The sequence below is a fragment of the Callospermophilus lateralis genome, chromosome 3, assembly GCF_048772815.1.
Source record: "Callospermophilus lateralis isolate mCalLat2 chromosome 3, mCalLat2.hap1, whole genome shotgun sequence".
NCBI lineage: Eukaryota > Metazoa > Chordata > Mammalia > Rodentia > Sciuridae > Callospermophilus > Callospermophilus lateralis.
The window spans coordinates 133,982,723-134,001,313 of NC_135307.1; the positions used below are offsets into that span (position 1 = coordinate 133,982,723).

General features: G+C 50.2%; 2 protein-coding genes and 1 non-coding gene across 10 annotated transcripts in view; 1 reads left to right on the top strand and 2 right to left on the bottom strand.

The window, feature by feature from the left end:
* Positions 1-977: 977 nt before the first annotated feature.
* Positions 978-1,050, bottom strand: Trnar-ucg (transfer RNA arginine (anticodon UCG)). The gene has a single exon. It is a non-coding gene; the product is annotated as a tRNA-Arg (tRNA).
* Positions 1,051-1,269: 219 nt separating this feature from the next.
* Positions 1,270-18,127, top strand: Polg (DNA polymerase gamma, catalytic subunit). Of its 8 annotated transcripts, none has more exons than XR_013090788.2 (24): positions 1,271-1,432; positions 2,135-2,911; positions 5,685-5,880; positions 6,970-7,134; positions 7,245-7,391; positions 7,541-7,620; positions 8,410-8,592; positions 8,685-8,827; positions 8,987-9,116; positions 9,957-10,193; positions 11,153-11,273; positions 11,484-11,570; positions 11,850-11,957; positions 12,412-12,572; positions 13,250-13,303; positions 13,407-13,524; positions 13,982-14,117; positions 14,207-14,453; positions 15,747-15,869; positions 16,016-16,184; positions 16,317-16,525; positions 17,187-17,284; positions 17,413-17,513; positions 17,952-18,040. XR_013090788.2 is itself a non-coding variant. In XM_076851366.2 (24 exons), exons 2-24 carry the CDS (start codon positions 2,295-2,297, stop codon positions 18,026-18,028), a joined length of 3,702 nt encoding a protein of 1,233 aa, XP_076707481.2. In that variant the 5' UTR covers positions 1,271-1,432; positions 2,135-2,294; the 3' UTR covers positions 18,029-18,127. The 8 variants fall into 8 exon arrangements, 7 of the variants coding, with proteins under 7 accessions (XP_076707485.2, XP_076707481.2, XP_076707482.2 ...); XM_076851366.2 differs by having other exon boundaries at positions 17,418-17,513; positions 17,952-18,127; XM_076851367.2 differs by having other exon boundaries at positions 17,198-17,284; positions 17,952-18,127.
* Positions 17,264-18,591, bottom strand: part of Fanci (FA complementation group I) — a 73,951-nt gene continuing 72,623 nt past the window's right edge. The window contains exon 38 of the mRNA XM_076851365.2: positions 17,264-18,350. Within this exon, the coding sequence (XP_076707480.2) occupies positions 18,291-18,350 (60 nt within the window). The 3' untranslated portion in view covers positions 17,264-18,290. The remainder of the gene's footprint in view (positions 18,351-18,591) is intronic.

Here is an 18,591-nt window from a genome sequence, read left to right on the forward strand (position 1 = left end):
TCGATAAGAGAACAGAAAAGTAAAAATTATTTATGTTGAGAATCTTGCCTTAGGCATTTTGTACAAATTGTCAATGTACAAGGTTATGGGAAAACAAACAGAAAACCCCTCTCACCTTACAAACCGTGCATTTCCAGTTGATCCTATCCCCCCACCAAACAAAACAAAACAAAACACTGTGAGTACATTAAGTACACCTAAAAAAGTGTATGAAATCTATTTCATACTTTAAAGAAAAGAGCAGTGTATGGAGGAATCCAGGCTCAATGCCAGTAGGCTAGGGCTTCCCATTGCCCCTCCCGGTGGCAGGAGCAGCCTGGTCTGGCATCAGCCCGCAGGGCTCAGTACCCACTCCCGGAAAAGGTCGACTTTTCAGGTCCAGTCACATGCACAGGTTGGTAGTGGACTAATCTGCTGTGAGCCTCCGTTTCATCTATGCAGCTAGATCTCCAGACTCCGGCCCGGAGGCTCTCCTTATTTCTCAAAGGCCTTATTGTGAGGGGTACTTTTCAGTTTACCAACCATGAAGTGCTGAGAGCAGAAGCACCTGGAGCAAAAGACGACGGATACCAAAACTTGACACCACCTGAAGGGGACATGCTTTGACTGTGCGTGGGCGGGGTGGTTCAGGACCTGTGGACAGAATCCAGGAAACCTAGCGTTTTTCCTCATCAAAACCGCCCAGGACAAGGAGAGGTGACGTGGGATTATTTGGGCTGATTAGAGCTCACCTTAGCCCTTGCCATCTATCAACTGATTATAAAGAAGGGAAGGATGTGCGTCTTCTCCACAATCTTCCACCTGGGTAGGTCTGCTGGTCACGGTATGTTTGCGAATCCAACAAGCCTGGGTCTTCACAGTGGGGCGCTGGGAATGATTGAATGGAGGGAGATTCCCAGGTTTCTGGGAGAGAAGGGAAATGAGCGAGAACACTTGCAGACTGGAGTATGAACTAAAAACTGAAAACCAGCCCTTCCCGACCGCGGCAGGACTCGAACCTGCAATCTTCTGATCCGAAGTCAGACGCCTTATCCATTAGGCCACGCGGCCGTTAGCTACAGAGAGTGCTCTGCACAACATACAGTGTCATAAGCCCACTGGTTAGCTGAGACCAACCCACCTGTTTCCTGGAGGGGGGTTGAACCTCGGTTCCCAGCGTTCCGCAGGGAGGACCCGCCCGGAAGTGCCCTTCTCCCCCCGCGGGCGGACCACTCCATTGGCGGCCTTCCTATTGGTCGCGCTGGGAGTCTCCCGCCTGCTTCTCAGGCGGCCCCGGGACCTAGCGGGGCGCAGACGGGAAGTTGCGGCTGCCAGCGAGGCGGACTGGTCGTCGGAGGCCACACACTACCTGGCGCTGCGCAGGCCGCGCGGAGGGGACCCCTTGTCGTCAGCCTAGGGTCGAGGCAGGCCGACCGGGAAGCACCGGGCAGAGGTTTCCAGCGGGTTTGGCGGGGGCAGGCCGGTCGCCGAGGGGCGGTGCAGCCCCCTTCTCCAGGAGGGGAGCTTGCCGGGGCAGGGCGGCGGCTAGTCCCAGGGCGCACCGCGCGCCTCCGGGGCTGCCCCGTCGCCCCCTGCAGGGCGCCCTCGGCCGGGTCGTGGGTGGGGCCGGGGGACCGCGGCCTCCCAGCGGGTTCGAACCCAGGCGCCGGATTCCCAGTGCGGGGCCCGGGCCGCGGCGCTCGCGACAATGGCAGCTACCATCTGCCGACTGCTTGCAGACAGCAGGGCTGTGCGATGTGTGCGCCCTCTATCACCCCAACAGCAGTCTTCTGTGGCAGGTAGACCCTAACCCCATTCTACAGAGTAGGAAATTGGGACCTAAAGCGCTTGCCCAAGGTCACACAGCTCGCGATAGCCTGAACCGGGGTTCGAGTCTGCGTGGTGCAGCTCCAGAATCTGCACTCTTAACCTGTGCCGCAGCTTCCCCAAGCTTCCTGATGAAACTCTAAGGACCTCAGTTTCCTCAAGAGTGGTATTGCCATTTCCCAAGGTTGTTTGAGACTTAACAGAAAACATACCTAAAATATCTCGCATAGTGCCTTGGGCGCAGTAAATATCCAAGGAACGACGATTATTAATACAACACATAATGTATATGTAACAAATAACACTTTATATTATCTATCTCCTTTAGGATTTGTGGGAGGAAGGCAGGCATGGTCAGACCCATTTCACTGACAGGAAAACAGAGACAGGACGTGTCTCTCTCCAAGTTTTTCACCCAGTAAAAGCAGCCAAACTGGAGGCCAAAGCCAGGTGTCCTGATTCCCAGCGGGGGGCTCCCTGCACCAACCATGAGCCGCCTGCTCTGGAAGAAGGTAGCCGGCGCCACCGTCGGGCCAGGGCTGGTTCCAGCAACGGGCCGCTGGGTCTCCAGCTCCGTCCTCGACCCCGTCCCCAGCGACGGGCAGCTGCGGCCTCAGCAGCCGCAAGTGCCATCCTCGGAGGGCGGGCAGCTGCGGCACAACCCATTGCATATCCAGATGCTCTCGAGGGGGCTGCACGAGCAAATCTTCGGGCACGGAGGGGAGATGCCCGACGAGGCCGCGGTGCGCCGCAGCGTCGAGCATCTGCAGAAGCACGGGCTCTGGGGGCAGCCGGCCGCGCCCATGCCAGACGTGGAGTTGCGCCTGCCGCCGCTCTACGGGGGCAGCCTGGACCAGCACTTCCGCCTCCTGGCCCAGAAGCAGAGCCTGCCTTACCTGGAGGCGGCCAACTCCCTGTTGCAGGCCCAGCTGCCCCCCCAGCCCCCGAGCTGGGCCTGGGAGGAGGGCTGGACCCGGTACGGCCCCGAGGGGGAGGCCGTACCCGTGGCCATCCCCGAGGAGCGGGCCCTGGTGTTCGACGTGGAGGTCTGCTTGGCAGAGGGAACTTGCCCCACATTGGCGGTGGCCATATCCCCCTCGGCCTGGTAAGTAGGGGCCAGGGCCAGGGCACTTTAGCACACATAGAGGGCCCAACTTAATGGTTCAGTGGACACTGTTATTGAGCTCCAGCTATGTGCTAGGACTGCTGGTGTGCTTTAACCCTTGCTTCATGGGTCTCACTTTCTGGTGGGAAGATAACACCTGGGCAAAAAAACGTCAGTGGTAATAGAGCCATTCAGAGAATTACGTGGAGTGTTCTACTTGAGACTTATGGGAAATCACTCGAGATCACCGTGATTGGTTGCCTGTACCCCTTCCCCTACTAGCTTCATAAGTGAGTCTGAAAGACATTGAAAGGTGTTTCTGTTTGGGCATGGTGTTGGTTAATTTTGGGCAGGAGAAATTTCCCTTTTGTGGGATTGTCCCAGGCAGTATAAGACATTCAGCATCACCAGCCTCTCCCATAAACTTCAAACAAATCCCAGCATTTCCAAGTACCCCCTCTAGATGGCATGCCCTTGGCCATCCCAGCTAAGGAACATTGCTTCCTTCCCCCAGCCTCCCAAGCAGGCATTTTGATCCCAAACAGGTATATCCAGTCTCTCTCTTTTCTTTTTAAATAACTTTCTAAGTGCTACCCAAGTTTCTTTTTCAAACAATGATGGCAGTACTGTTTCTCCCCTTTTTTATTCTTCATTCCAGGATTAAAATACTATTTACAACCTTAATGCTTTCAGGCATGGCCAGCAAAAAAAGTTGGCAGTTTCTTTATTCCTATTGGAAGCCACATCTTTGTAAAGAAAGCTGCGAAATGTTATATATGCAGTTGAAAATGGTGAAAGCATGGCTAAATAGATAAGGTAGGCATTAATGGCTGAAAAGAGCAAAACTAGATGATTTCACATTGATTTAGTTCTAGTATTAATAAGAATCACAGTGCTTATTATGTAACTTGATGGTCAAAGTGAAGGGAATACCAGTCATCATTAGAAAAGATGAAGTAGGCTTTGGTGGCTGAAAAAAAATTAGGAAACCAGTGACAAGAAGGATTTATTTTTTGATCTGTTGGTCATTTTTGGCCAGTTAAAGTCCTTTTTTCTTTTTCCTCTCCTCTTTCTCTTTTACCTCTCCTTTCTCTTTTACATCTCCTTTCTCTTTTACCTCTCCTTTCTCTTTCTGTCCTTCCCATTCTGCCCTCATACTCATTCCATTCTTGCCAGTGGTGCTGGGGGCATTGCTTAGTTTGCCCAACAGCAGAAGTCATTGCTGAGGCCTGAGCATAGACTGGGACCTTCTTTCTAGTAGTCTGTGATGGGTGTGGGGAGGTGCCAGATGGTGTCCCTATAGCAGTCCACTTTTAACCTGGCACTCCCTGTCACATGGCTGTGACATTAGGTACCTAACCAGCCCATGGTTTCCAGGGGATAGAGGAAAGCCTTGGACAGCTCTGAGCCTTCTCAGGGCAGGTTCCTAAAGGCTCTTGGTAAGGGCTTTGGTCATCAGGCTAAAGAGACATCACTCAGGTCCTTGGCACTTATTTGAGAGTTACATGAAGACTGTAGTATTAATGACATGGATTCCAACTCATCTTAAATTTATCTAAGGTATTTCATTTCAGCTTTCTTTTTTTTTTAAATCATAAATAAGTTGTTAAATCATAAATAAGATGGTTCCATGCATAGCTGCAGACCTGTGTGTTGACACCAATATGACTTTTTATTGTAACTCAAGCTTTTATCATCATAGCCTCAAATATTTGGTATTTAGCCTTTCTTCAGTGTTGTTTTTAAGGGCTTTGACATGCTGAATTTAAAAGGGAGAGGGTTGTAGTTTGAGTCCCTTGGAATATTCCCACAATTTGAAGGCTGAGTTAAATTTTGTTGTATTTAAAACTAGAAACCTCTTTTTGAAATAAGCTAGTTTTATATAGTTTGAAACTATTGAGGCAAATCACCCTTCTTCCTTTCCAAAAAGGTTGCAGGGCACTCCTTTGTAATGTTTTGCTGTTGATGTCCACACATGTGGCCTCATCACTCTGATGCCAAGTGGGACTCAACCCTTTGGAGCATCCGTGGCTTCCAACAGGCCTTTTTCAGTGGCCTTTGCCTACACTTAGCCTTTTGAATCTTGAGCAGACTGCAGTCTTCTCCTGAGTCAGTGTCAGGCCCCCACAGGCAGCACTCATCCCCTCTCTTCCACCCCCACCCTAGCACATGTACATACATTTTCTCATTCTGGCACTTTCCCTGGTCTCTCACTGAGGGTGGTTGCTTCTATAGGGTGCATGATTTGCTCTTTGTCCTTCAGAATCTTTGCAGCCGTCAGATGACTCATCCTGTACATGTGTGCAGCATTTGTCTTTTTTTTGCCACTTTCAATTAAAACAAAAAATCTTCACTTTGGGTTCTGTTGTAATCACCTATATCTTTTGCTAGCACTTTGAACACAGTTTTGTGTTTAAAGGAGGTTTGTCACATTTGTAAAAGACCTCAGAGCCGCATGCAGATTCTGAATACTGGGCCTTGCAAGTGCCTCAATGGCCTAGGCCCAGCACCTGCATGTGGCACCCCGTATTGTAGCACTTAGCTCCATTTTCATCTGTGAGAGTTTGAAGAAGCTTTGTATTTCCTCTCCACAGTGTACACACGCACCCTGCCCCGCTTGGCCTGAGGGTGAGGAGCACCCCTTGGTCTCACTTATATCCCCAGCCACTAGAGCAGGACCTGGCATGTGGTGGTGGATATGCAGTGGGTGATATAGAGTAGAAGTTTAATGTCTCTGTGTACCTCTCACCTGTATACCTCTCACCTCCCTCAGGTATTCCTGGTGCAGCCGGCGGCTGGTGGAAGAGCGTTACTCTTGGACCAACCAGCTGTCGCCGGCTGACCTCATTCCCCTGGAGGTCCCTGCCAGTGCCAGCAGCTCCACCCAGCGGAATTGGCAGGAGCAGTTAGTGGTGGGACACAATGTTTCCTTTGATAGAGCCCATATCAGGGAGCAGTACCTGATTCAGGTAAGGTTCCTGTGAACTGCAGGTTCTGGTACTGGATAGGCTAAGAGCCCTGATCTCGGTGGCTAAGGAAAAGATTGCTTTCCGATCACTCTCTCCAACCCCAGAACAAGTCTGGTTCAGAACCTGAGTGTCACAGAGTAATAATGGTCCTTTTCTCTGTGTGGTGTTTTATAGCTTAGTAGGGGCCTTTGGAAGCTCTGAGCCACAGCCTATTCTTATTCTGCCTCAGCCACTAATGAGCAGTGAATATCTCTAAGCCTTAGTTTTCCTTTTTTGTATAAAGAGAACTAATAGGTGTGATGGTGCACATCTGTAATCCCAGTGACTTGGGAGGCTGAGGCAGGAGGATCACAAGTTCTAGTTAAGCCTAGCAACTTAGTGAAACCCTGTCTCAAAATCAAAAGGGCTAGGGGTGTGGCTTAGTGGTAGAGCACCCCTGCATTCATTCCTCAGTATGTACACGCGTTTGTGTGTTCATGAGTGTACACACACACAAAGAAAATGAAAGTGCACCAACAGAAGAAGCTTCGTCATGGGAATTTTTTAGGAGAATTTGAACACACATGTATGTCAAACATTCAGAACTGTGTCTGGCATGTGGTGATAACATTTCTTAATTTTATGAAAATTGTTTTTTCACTATGCCTTCACAGTAGCCCTAGGAGAAAGAGAAAGGCAGGGCAGGGGAGAGTACTATTATCGTAGAGCTAAGGGTGCTGAGGCTCAGACAGCCTTGTTGAGCATCTGTGCTAAGGGCCACAGAGCTTGTGAGGGGCTGGGATTGGAGTCAGACTGGTAGCTCCGAAGGTCTTGTTTTGACCATTCTGTATCCAAGTTGCTCAGAGTGGTTGCTGGAAGCCAGGAAATACTTGCATGTTGGGATCAAGCCAGGCCTGATGCTTCAAGGATGGCTAGGATTTGGGAGGCAGGCCCCTCAGGTCAAAGGCAAGCAGAAAGATTTTGTGTCTCACATGTTGGAGACTTCTACCAAGGGAGATTGAAGAGCTGAGATGGGGCTGGGGTTAACACCACTGAAACAGTGGCTGGCTGACCCCTGCACTGTAGCCTACCCCCACCCCCATCCCCCAGGGTTCTCGCATGCGCTTCCTGGACACCATGAGCATGCACATGGCCATCTCGGGGCTGAGCAGCTTCCAGCGCAGTCTGTGGGTGGCAGCCAAACAGGGCAGGCACAAGGCCCGGCACCCTACACAGCGAGGACAGAAGTCACAGAGCAAAGCCAATGGCCACGTGGTGAGAATACATTTCTGGTGGGCAAGCTGCTTGGGACCCCCTCACCAACCAGTCCACCTGTCTGGCTTGAGGCCAGGCTGACCTGCATGTCACTTTTTCTGGTCCTCCAGATCTCATCCTGGAACTGGATGGACATCAGCAGCATCAACAATCTGGCAGACGTGCATCACCTCTATGTGGGGGGACCTCCCTTAGAGAAGGAGCCTCGAGAATTGTTTGTCAAGGGCAGCATGCAGGACATCCGTGTGAACTTCCAGGTAAGGTATTGGTGAGAGGGTCCAGGGAGTTGGGCTATGGCAGACCTACAGTTGAACTTGGGGAGGTGCAGCTGCCAGGCCTGACCCTGAGACCTGGCAGTGTTAGTGGATGGCTGCCCACTCAGCGCCTTCCTGTCACCTTGTTCTAGGACCTGATGCAGTACTGTGCCCGGGACGTGTGGGCTACCTATGAGGTTTTTCAGCAGCAGCTGCCACTCTTCTTGGAAAGGTGAGGGGAACCTGGGTGGAATCCCTGGGGTTGGTGGGTCCCAGGATCCAGGCCCACTGTCATCAAGTGGCACTGGTTCTTTCTCAGGCTGGGTACTTAGCCTTTCCAGATTCAAAGAGTGGAACCCCTCTTTGAATCTGGAAAGGCTGTCTTAATCTGGTGGTATCCATGTGGGCCCTGGACTCTGTTTTTACAGAGGCCCAAGGGGTTATACTCATATCTCATGTGTATGGTTCCTATTTATTAAGCACCTGCTCTGCCCTCAGAGAAGCCATGGGCTTCACATCTGTCCTGCTTGTTTATTAATCAGTGGATCTTAGAAAGTGTTCAGTTATAAGTGTCAGCAGATTTCATTCAAAGCTTGACTGTGAGATCTTCCTCATTAACCTTAAGCAAGTTACTTGGTTTCTCTGAGCCTCAGTGCCCTGAAGACACTGAAATACTTCACTCCCCATTTGTGAGGTACATATGTGATCATTGGTGGTACAGGGAGAGTTATTAAGACTAAAGTCACTCAAGTGGCAGCCATTCTTTCTTTCGTGATGTGTCATTCCCACATTACCCCTGAGAATGGGATATCATTCCCTTGTTACAGGTGAAAGAACTGAGGTGCAGATAGAAATGACTGACGCAGGGCTAGGTATAGCAGAGCAGGGATTTAAGTTCCCATTTGACTTTAGAACTGTACCATGGGGTTGGTTGCGTCAAACTTGCCAAACTAGTTTAGGCATTGGGCCAAAGTCTTTCCTCCTGTGGTCATTTACAGCAGCCCTGGTATTTGTCTCCAAGGTGTCCCCACCCTGTGACTCTAGCTGGCATGTTGGAGATGGGTGTCTCCTACCTGCCTGTCAACCAGAACTGGGAGCGATACCTCGCAGAGGCACAGAACACCTATGAAGAGCTCCAGCGGGAGATGAAGAAGTCACTGATGGACCTGGCCAATGATGCCTGCCAGCTGCTCTCAGGAGATAGGTAGTCAGGCCTCTGGTGGGCAGGGGACAGGCAGGCATGAAGCCAGGCCTTTGGCTCAGCCTTAACCCTGCTCTGGTGGACTGGCTCTGTAGGTACAAAGAAGACCCCTGGCTCTGGGATTTGGAGTGGGACCTGCAAGAGTTCAAGCAGAAGAAGGCAAAGAAAGTGAAGAAGGAGTCAGCCACAGCCAGCAAGTTGCCTGTCGAGGAGGCTGGGGATCCCATTGATCGGGAAGGTGGGGAGCATGGTTGGGAGATGGGGAGGGTGGTCCCCAGGATGTTGTTAGGACTCAGGGAACCCTTGGAAGTATTACCCCAGCTTTCTGGAGATGACAGAAGTGGGTAGGTCTTCCTGAGTCCCCCTGGTCTTGACTGTCCTCCCCAACTCTGCACAGACCCCGGCCCCCCCAGCGAGGAGGAGGAGGTTCAACGAGATGTCATGGCCCATGCCTGCTTGCAACAGCTGAAGGGCACCACAGAGGTGCTATTGCCCAAGCGGCTCCAGCACCTTCCTGGACACCCTGGGTGAGCCCTGTTCCTTCTAAAATATCCAGAGGTTGCCCTTATGCCATCCTTAGAACATCTCTTGTCTGGGCTCCAGTACGGAAGTGGCATACACTTTTGCTGCCATTAATAACTCCATCTTCCAGTCCTGCTTGCATGTGTTTACTCTGATGCCACCAGCTTCCTAGATTCTCACAGTTCAGTGTGCTAAGCACCTACTGTGTGCTGCCTACAGCAGGAGCAGGTGGCAGGCCAACCAGCACAAGTGGTATGGAGATCTGTAGTGAGACAGTGAGCAGTGGTGTGGCAGTTCTGACTGCCTGGGGAAATCAAGGAAGGCTTCCTTGAGGTGACCTTTCACAGTGGAAGAGATGAAAAAAAGGCAGCCAGGTGAATATTAGGGCACCAACTTTGTGCTTTCATAACCTAAGAATGAGTCCTCTGGGCATCTTGCTAGCCTCTCCCTGGTAAATAGCCAGTGCAAGAGATGGAGCTCAGAAGGATCTGGTGTGTCTTGAAGGCAGCAAGGGGGTCTGACAAGTGGGGAAGGCAGATCTGCACTTTCTGCTTAGAGGATGCAACAGGCTCGGGAGGGAGCCTAGCTGTGGATGGGTGCTTGTTGATCTTGAGTCCTGATTAGTTCAGTGAGATTGACATAGGGTCTTTCCTTTGGAGATATGTGAATTATTCAAGGAGATTCCATAGGGCTAACCAAAGCATCTGAAAGTAGAGATAGTGACTTGTAGGTCTGGGTTACTAGAAAGTCCTAGGACCTTGGAAGGTGGGTGGGGAAGTGGGGTGGGGGGACTTCCTTCCCTCCCCACATCTTCTGACACTGCTTTCCTTTCTGGTGGGGAATAGGTGGTACCGGAAGCTCTGTCCACGACTAGATGACCCTGAATGGACCCCAGGCCCCAGCCTTGTCAGCCTGCAGATGCGCGTCACACCTAAACTCATGGCACTGACCTGGGACGGCTTCCCTCTGCACTACTCACAGCGACATGGTTGGGGCTACCTGGTGCCTGGGCGGCGGGACAACCTGGCTAAAGTGCCAATGGGCACCACCCTAGAGTCATCTGGGGTGGCCTGCCCCTATAGGTGAGGCTCACACCTGGGCTCCAGGGAGGAAAGGGTTGGAAAAATGACGTCTACTCAGGTTAGTGGGAAGAGCTGGGGTCCAGGAGTCTGGGATCTAGTTCTTTTCCATGACTTCCCTGCCCCTCTGGTAGGGCTATTGAAGTGTCCAAGTTGGAGGATAAAGGTCCTGTTCTTGGTCCCAGCAGTGTAGCTGCACTCACAGGAACATGAAAAGGGAGGGCTCTTGGAAAGTACAGGGTAAAGGGGCTTGTTTTTTCTTTCTTTCCTGTATAATTTGAGTACTGATTATGTGCCATGCATTGCTAATGAACCTTTTGCAGTGCTTACCTCTTTGTGCCCCGAGTAGCTCCATGAGATAGGATGGTGTCCCCGTATAATTTATATTTTTGTGTGATGTTTGGGCATAAACCTAGAGCTTTGTGCTTCACACATGCTGGACAAGTGCTTTACCACTGAGCTATACCCAGCCTTGTATTTCCATTTTATAATGTAGTAAGTTAGTTAACCTTTTTGTGATCATAAACCCTGAGCTTTTGACAAGCAGGTGTTGGGAAGCTATGGCACTTAAAGAGGCCCAGAATTACTTATTTAGCCAGGACAGCCTGAGTCACTCTTGGTTTTGCTTTTGTATCAGAGTGGCTAAGATGCTCCTTTGAGCTCATCCATGAATGAGCAATAGGACCAGGCCAAAGTGGGGCTTTGAGTCTTGACTTCTCTGCTTTCAGCTCTTCAGGCAACTCTAGTATAAGAGGAGCTTGGATTTGAATCAGACCAGGCCTGAAACCTCAGCCTGACACCAGTGTGCTGTGTTTGTCATTTCAAGTCATTCCCAGTCTAAAAACAGGAAGTGCTGTCCACTTCTGTCTCAGGATTGAATATAGGGAATTGTGGGAGGCCCCCAATGAGTCACCTGGCCAAGGTAGCATCCATTAATCAGGCTGCTGCTGTTCTCTGCCCAGAGCCATCGAGTCCCTATACAGGAAGCACTGTCTTGAACAGGGGAAGCAGCAGGTGGAGCCCCAGGAGGCAGGCCTGGCTGAGGAGTTCCTGCTTTCTGATAACAGTACCATGTGGCAGACGGTGAGGGGGAACGCTCTGCACCTAAGCCTCAGGGGTGGGACGAGGTGTCTCTAGTCATTGCAGGGAAAGGTCTGCCTTTTGGGTGGGGGCTGGCACTGGTTGTACACTGCATACCGGCCTGGGGTGTCTTGAGTGCCCTGCAGGGTAGGGCTTGTGGATCCAGGCCCATATAGCCCCCTGCCTCTCTGCCTTGGTCTTTGGGCCATCCAGGTAGAAGAACTAAGCTGCCTGGACATGGAGGCTGAGGCCAAGATGGAGAACCTGTGTGCTGCAGAACTGGGTCAACCCCTAGCTCTGGTGAGCGAGGCTCCTACTTAGGGGTTTTCTGGGTGGGTACTGGGTGGCAAGGGCTTCCTCTTGTCCACATAGCTCTTCCTCACCAGTTCCCTAGGTTTTGTGGGGTTTTGGAGAGACTGCCTGGTGCCCCTGTGGCCCCGTTCATGTTGGGAGGCCAAGGAGGAAGCCTGAGACCTCATGGCTTTCCTGTCATTTCCCAGCTTACCTGCTCACAGTTTCAGGCCCTTGCTGAATGCAGGTTCTGGAACAGGGCCTGATCTAGGTGTGTGGCCCCCACAGACTACTACTTGTGGCCCCAAGGCCAGCCAGCCCAGTTATCATCATGGCAATGGACCTTACAATGATGTGGATATCCCTGGATGCTGGTTTTTCAAGCTGCCTCATAAGGTGTGTGGCCTGCTTCATGCTTGTCCAATGGTGTCCTGTGTTTGCTCTGCAGTAGGCCTCCAGAGTGACTTAGACCAGTAAACTGTCCTTTTTGAGAGAATGTTAGTATTCATGGGATAGTGTGCACTTTGGGGCAAATGTTGCTCTCTCTCTGAGCTTTCATTTTTCTTCTAAAAATTGGATGGTGATGGGTTTTGATAGAATTAAAAATGACATGTGTCTCACACCACATCTGATATGTTTTATTGATTGCTACTGTTGAGAGGAGCCAGGTTTGCTTGTTTCTATATGTTAGTACCTGGCTTCGTGTATGTGTGTTGGCAGGGGGAAACAGTTGAACAGACAGATGCAGTCAGAATTACCATGGAGAGCTTGAGGTACTGTTGGGAGGAGCCCAGGGGCTCTCTGAGGTCTACCCTCTGCCTCCAGCCCTTGCTTCTTTTCCTCTCTCTAGGATGGCAATAACTGTAATGTGGGCAGCCCCTTTGCAAAGGACTTCCTGCCCAAGATGGAGGATGGCACCCTGCAGGCTGGCCCAGGAGGTGCCAGTGGTCCCCGTGCCCTGGAAATCAACAAAATGATTTCTTTTTGGAGAAATGCCCATAAACGTATCAGGTGGGATGCCATGGGCAGAGAGGCCCATCTGCAGTCCTAGGACTCCTTTCCCCCCTGTTCCTGTCCTGGGGTCCCTGACTTATCCTGGGCTGCCACAGAGGCCTGGCTACATGTCCTAGTACCATGTTCCTTGAGCAGGTCTCTTACCCTCTCCAGCTTGTTTCCCTGTTTATATAAAGAGAATCATATTGTAGGACGTATTGTATGATGGCCCTTCCCTGTTCTAACTGAACCACTTGGTTTAATTGCTGGTGCAGTGGGATGTGGCTAAGGATCCTGGAGGGTTAGCTGTTCGGACTGGCACATGAATTCATCTTGAAGGCCCCTTCCAAGGTGGTTGTGGCTACAAGCACACTTATGAGTAAAACGTGATGGGTCTATCCTAGGTGTTGGGTGAGGCGTGATGGCAGGGGTGCCTCATGAATACCCTGGGAGAGGAATAAGAAGCTGCCTTGGATACTTGCCAGTTCTCAGATGGCTCATCCTCTTGGTTGATGTTTTGTAGGACCTTGTGTAGAGCCAGGGGCTACCCTGAGTCAAGTTAGTAGGAAAAGGGTTGAGACAAGGCAAGGCAAAAGAAGAGTTTTCAGCAGCCCAGAAGCTAAGTGGGTATGGGCCATGGTGGGATGGTGGATTTGGCTTCCTAGGGCTATGCCTCAGCCTGTCTGTCTTCGCAGCTCCCAGATGGTGGTGTGGCTTCCTAGGTCAGCTCTGCCCCGTGCTGTGACCAGGTACATATGGCCTGCTACATGGTTGTGGAAAGAGAACTCAGTGGGACATAGCCTAGGGCCAAACCAAGCTGCTGATATTCATTGCCACTCTTTCCCATCCCAGGCACCCTGACTATGATGAGGAAGGCTGCTATGGGGCCATCCTGCCCCAGGTAGTGACTGCTGGCACCATCACCCGCAGGGCTGTGGAGCCTACATGGCTCACTGCTAGCAATGCCCGGGTATGTGTCCTCTGCATCTTTGGCCTCTGTTCTTCCACTCTTAGATCTCTAGAAATGAGGAGCTCAAAGGGCCTTTGGGGTTTAGCAGGGGGCATGAAAAGGAATCTATTCTGAGCCAGGCAGGCTATAATTCACATCTGGCTTCATGACTCTTGTCCGTTCCCTTAGCAACATGTTCTGGGTGCCTGCTCGAGGCCACAATACCAGGCATAATAGCCGCAACTGTTTAGATTAGGCCGTGTAGGTCAGAGGCCAGACATGGAGTAGGGGTTCTCTATCTGCCCCATTGCTGAGCGGTAGCCCTCCCTAGAACTGTGGAATTTTGAGTACTGCTGTCATTATCTAAAGACATTCCCTCTAGAAAGGCCCAGCATATTCCCAGTTAACTTTGGCTCCAGGAATAGGAATAGGAGTATCACCTGGTATCTAGGTGAGCCTGACCTCACTCTTTCTGCAGTCTGACCGAGTAGGCAGTGAGTTGAAAGCCATGGTGCAGGCTCCACCTGGCTATGTCCTTGTGGGTGCTGACGTGGATTCACAGGAGCTGTGGATTGCAGCTGTTCTCGGAGATGCCCACTTCGCTGGCATGCATGGTGAGTCTTGCAGGGGGCAAGACATCCCAAACCCTCAGCTAGGCCAACTATTTCTGAGCTTCCTTTTTCACTCCTGCTTTGTCTTTTAGGCTGCACTGCTTTTGGGTGGATGACACTGCAGGGCAGGAAGAGCAGGGGCACTGACCTACACAGTAAGACAGCTACCACAGTAGGCATCAGCCGTGAGCATGCCAAAGTCTTCAACTATGGCCGCATCTATGGGGCTGGACAACCATTTGCTGAACGCCTACTGATGCAGTTCAACCACCGGCTTACGAGGCAGGAGGCAGCTGAGAAAGCCCAGCAGATGTATGCTGTCACCAAGGGCCTCCGACGGTGAGGGTCCTTCTACCCACCTTACTGCCCAGTCTCAGGCCTGCTTTACTGCTGCCATCTTTGTGTCACCTGAACTATCTCCCTCCAAAGCTTTGTGACCTAGCTACAGGGTGACTTGTCTTTGGAACTGTTTGCTTCTTAAGTTTTTTCTGAGAGAGGTAAAGCTGTACTGAGGTTGTCACTGAGTGGTAGCACTTCCACAGCTCTGGTTACACAGCATAAACAGCATAGGAGTCTTAAACTCAAGTGCCTGAGGAATGAGCGCATGAGACAAGAGTTGCCAGGAGAGCACTGTGGGTAACTGCAGAGTATCGGCTGATTCTGACATAGGAGAAGCTTGACCAGGCTTCCAGTTTACATCTTACCTGTTCCACATACTTATACTGCACTTAGAGCCCTCACAGGCTTCTTGAGGAGGAGAGGTACAGGAACATTTACAGCTTTGTTCAGTATAATGAATACGTGTCCACATTTAATTATCTCACTCAGTGTGGAAACTAGCTTCCTCATAAAAGAACAAAAGTTGATGAAGTGGCAAATGGGGTAGCAGTGACACATCAGTGCAGGGAAAGGGAGCCTAGTATTGTCGTAGGTAAATGGGGGTGCCTCATAGTTGCATGAGCTCTCTAAGGTCACACCAAAGTGTGCACCTGGGGAAATGCAAAGGGCAGAGAAAAGGTTTAGGCTTAATTGTGGAGATTCTGAAGGCATCAGAGAAGTTGAACCATAGGATCAGATGGTGACAACATTCAGGGGACAAGCCTAGTGGTGTGCATGATGGACTGAAGTCTGGGGGTTAAGGAGGATAAGTAGGAGCTCCCTATTCTCTGCTTCTCCAAATGCCTTGTACTCTTGAAGCTTCGAGTAATGTTTTTACCCCTGGCTAAATTCCTTAGCCAGGGCAATTTAGCAAGACCTTGTCACTCCCCTGAAATCTGGAGTGATGACCATTGCTGCTTCCCAGACACACAATGTCACTGATCATTGGACAGTTCACCATCTCAGGTATTAGGACAGTAAAAATAGTGATAGCTCTTGCATTACATCGGTCCTTTATTGGGTACCATAGTGAAGCCCAGGCTTTAGGGCTACAAATGCCCAAATTCCTGTCTGGGCGGCTCCTCTTCCTTGCTGCATGACCCCAGTAAGTCACTTATTTGAGCTTTTGTTTCCTTCTCTGAAATAAAGCCCTGTGGGGGAGAGGTATGACCCCCGGGCTGTTTTGGCAACTGAGTGAAGTGGGTATGGCACCGAGGTGCTCCTATAGGAATCATGGTGGTACATTACCTCCAGGTATCGGCTTTCTGATGAGGGCGAGTGGCTGGTGAGACAGTTGAACCTCTCTGTGGAGAGGACTGAGGATGGATGGATTTCCCTGCAGGACCTGCGCAAGATCCAGAGAGCAGCTTCAAGGAAGTGAGAACTATGTTTAGGATGGAGGGATGGGTGTGAGGTGGCTCCACAAGAGCTGGGTGCTTTGATTTTTTTTTTTTTTTTTTTTTTTTTAGCTCTGAAATGTTGAAAGACAAAGCCTATTCTGTTTTTGCTCCTGCTTCCCCCAGGTCATGCTGGAAGAAATGGGAGGTGGTTGCTGACCGAGCATGGATAGGGGGCACAGAATCAGAAATGTTCAACAAGTTGGAGAGTATAGCCACATCAGACACACCACAGACCCCAGTGCTGGGTTGCCGCATCAGCCGAGCCCTGGAGCCCTCAGCTGTTCAGGGGGAGGTAACTTGCCAACCTTTGAAGCAGGGAGTGGGCACCACCAGTTTGACAAATGGGACCAGAGTGGAGCTCCTGCCTGTGCTCTTAAATTCCCCACCCCAGAACTAACACCTGTGCCCACCTATCCTTCCCTAGTTTATGACCAGCCGTGTAAACTGGGTGGTGCAGAGCTCTGCTGTGGACTACTTACACCTTATGCTTGTGGCCATGAAGTGGCTATTTGAAGAGTTTGCCATTGATGGACGCTTTTGCATCAGTATCCATGATGAGGTTCGCTACCTGGTACGGGAAGAGGATCGCTACCGTGCTGCCCTGGCCCTGCAGATCACCAACCTCCTAACCAGGTATGTGGGGCCCATGGCCTCTCTGGCTCAGCCATGTGTTCCTTTCTTGGGTCCAGCTAAGCAGCAGTTTTAAATTTCATCAGCCCAGAAATGAACGTCTTTTAGCTTTTATCTCTTAGGAATAATACATTTTCCTCAATTCCTAGAAAAGTGAAATGTTTTCCTTTCACCCATAAGTTAGGTGTGGTTGTACACACCTGTAATGCCAGCAACTCAAGAGGCTGGGATGGGAAGATCAAAGTCTGAGGCCATCCAGGGCAATTTAGCAAGACCCCGTCTCAACTTTTGCCCCATAAGTTTTTTCTTAAGTGCCACAAGTTTGTTAGTAGTCAGAATAACAGAAAACCCTGCTAATGGGGAAACTTGAATGTGAGTGAAGAAAACACTTTATTATGTGGGTGAGTAAAATGGTATTACCATTCCATGTTGCTCTGCCACCTAGAACCAGTTTGAAAACCATGATCTGTCCTGATTAATGGGTAAATAACAAATGTTCACAATGCTAACGTTGTCACCATTGCCCTCTTAATTATCCCCTATGGGGTTTACTTAACAAAGTCTTCATTTACTGCTCAAACTCTGGCCCAATAATTGGAAATAATTTTATATCAATAAAGTGTAACAAACTGGAAAATGTGTGTTGTCCATAATTGCATCTCAGTCTCTCAGCAGGAGGCGTAGGCTGTTTGGAGCAGTGCTGCCCTCCAGCTCCCTGGTTGGGACTGGGGAATTGGTGCAGGGAAAGCTCTACTTTAAGGGGTATGTGATGGTTTCTCCTGGTTTCACAGCAGGGGCATGACTGAGAGGGGAGATTGGGTTTCTTTCAGGTGCATGTTTGCCTACAAGCTGGGTCTGAATGATTTGCCCCAGTCAGTCGCCTTTTTCAGTGCAGTCGATATTGACCAGTGCCTCAGGAAAGAAGTGACCATGGATTGTAAAACCCCTTCCAACCCAACTGGGATGGAAAGGAGATACGGGATTCCCCAGGGTGAGCACAACACATTTGTTCCTCATATACACACAATAGTGTGAGGTGGGCCAGAAAGTACAAAGTGGTCTTTGGTCAGAAAACAGGCAACTTAAGGCCCCAGTGAAGAAATCTACTCATGCAATATTCCAGGCTATTTCAGTTTATAAGGTGCCCTAGATCCAAAGTGAATGTGATGTTCAAAATCAGAGGTCTGTTTCTAGAAAGCAGTTCATTTATACCTGTCCCTTCTTCAACCAAACGATAAAGTTTTAATGGATTTATTGTATAAAGTCAAAGTGCCTTTTTTAGGTGGGGGGAAAAAAAAATCTGTGCTACAAACACCAAACAAATCAGAAAGCTTGTTTTCTATTTGACCTTAAGTTAGGTCCTTTTCTGATTTCTGGGCTCTCAGTTATAAGTCTCAAGGCATCCTAACCAGTTTGCACTGTCTTTCAGGTGAAGCGCTGGATATTTACCAGATAATTGAACTCACCAAAGGCTCCTTGGAAAAACGAAGCCAGCCTGGACCATAGCTCTGCCTGGAGGCACTGTATTTGCTCCTGTGGAGCTTCATCGGGGCAGTGCAGGCTCCCAAACTCAGGCTTTCCGCTGTGCTTTTTGCAAAAGGGCTTGCCTAAAGCCAGCCATTTTTTAGTAGCAGGACCTATCAAGAAGACTCCTTCTAACTGAAGGTGCAATTGATGCCAACTTGGGTGTGGGCTGTAGGACAAGGGGCACTGTTGTGTTGGGCAAAAAGAAAGCAGACGCCCCAAAGTTCACACTAACTCAGGCACTTCATCTTTTTCTTTTCTTGGCTGGTTCTTCATTCTGTCCCCTGTGCTCTGATGCAGTGCCCTAGAGGGGAGAGAGAATGTTCTATCGTGAGACACCTGCTCTAAGGCAGTGGAAATAAACACAAAAACCCTGTACCTTCTTGCATCAAAGCCTGTTATCAGTCATGTTGCCCCACCGCCACCTTTTTCTACTATGCTGGAAAAATGGAGGGAGGCATTCCAAAGTAGACTAATTCCCTTAGGACATCTGTTACACTGGGGAATCAAGGGACAAGATGTTAGCCTCAAAAATAAAAATGTTA

Coding starts and splice junctions, on each gene's coding strand:
- Polg (XM_076851366.2), top strand. CDS start 2,295: ATGAGCCGCCTGCTCTGGAAGAAGGTAGCCGGCGCCACCGTCGGGCCA. Junction 7,392..7,540: donor ACATCCGTGTGAACTTCCAG/GTAAGGTATTGG, acceptor ACCTTGTTCTAG/GACCTGATGCAGTACTGTGC. Junction 17,514..17,951: donor GAGATACGGGATTCCCCAGG/GTGAGCACAACA, acceptor ACTGTCTTTCAG/GTGAAGCGCTGGATATTTAC.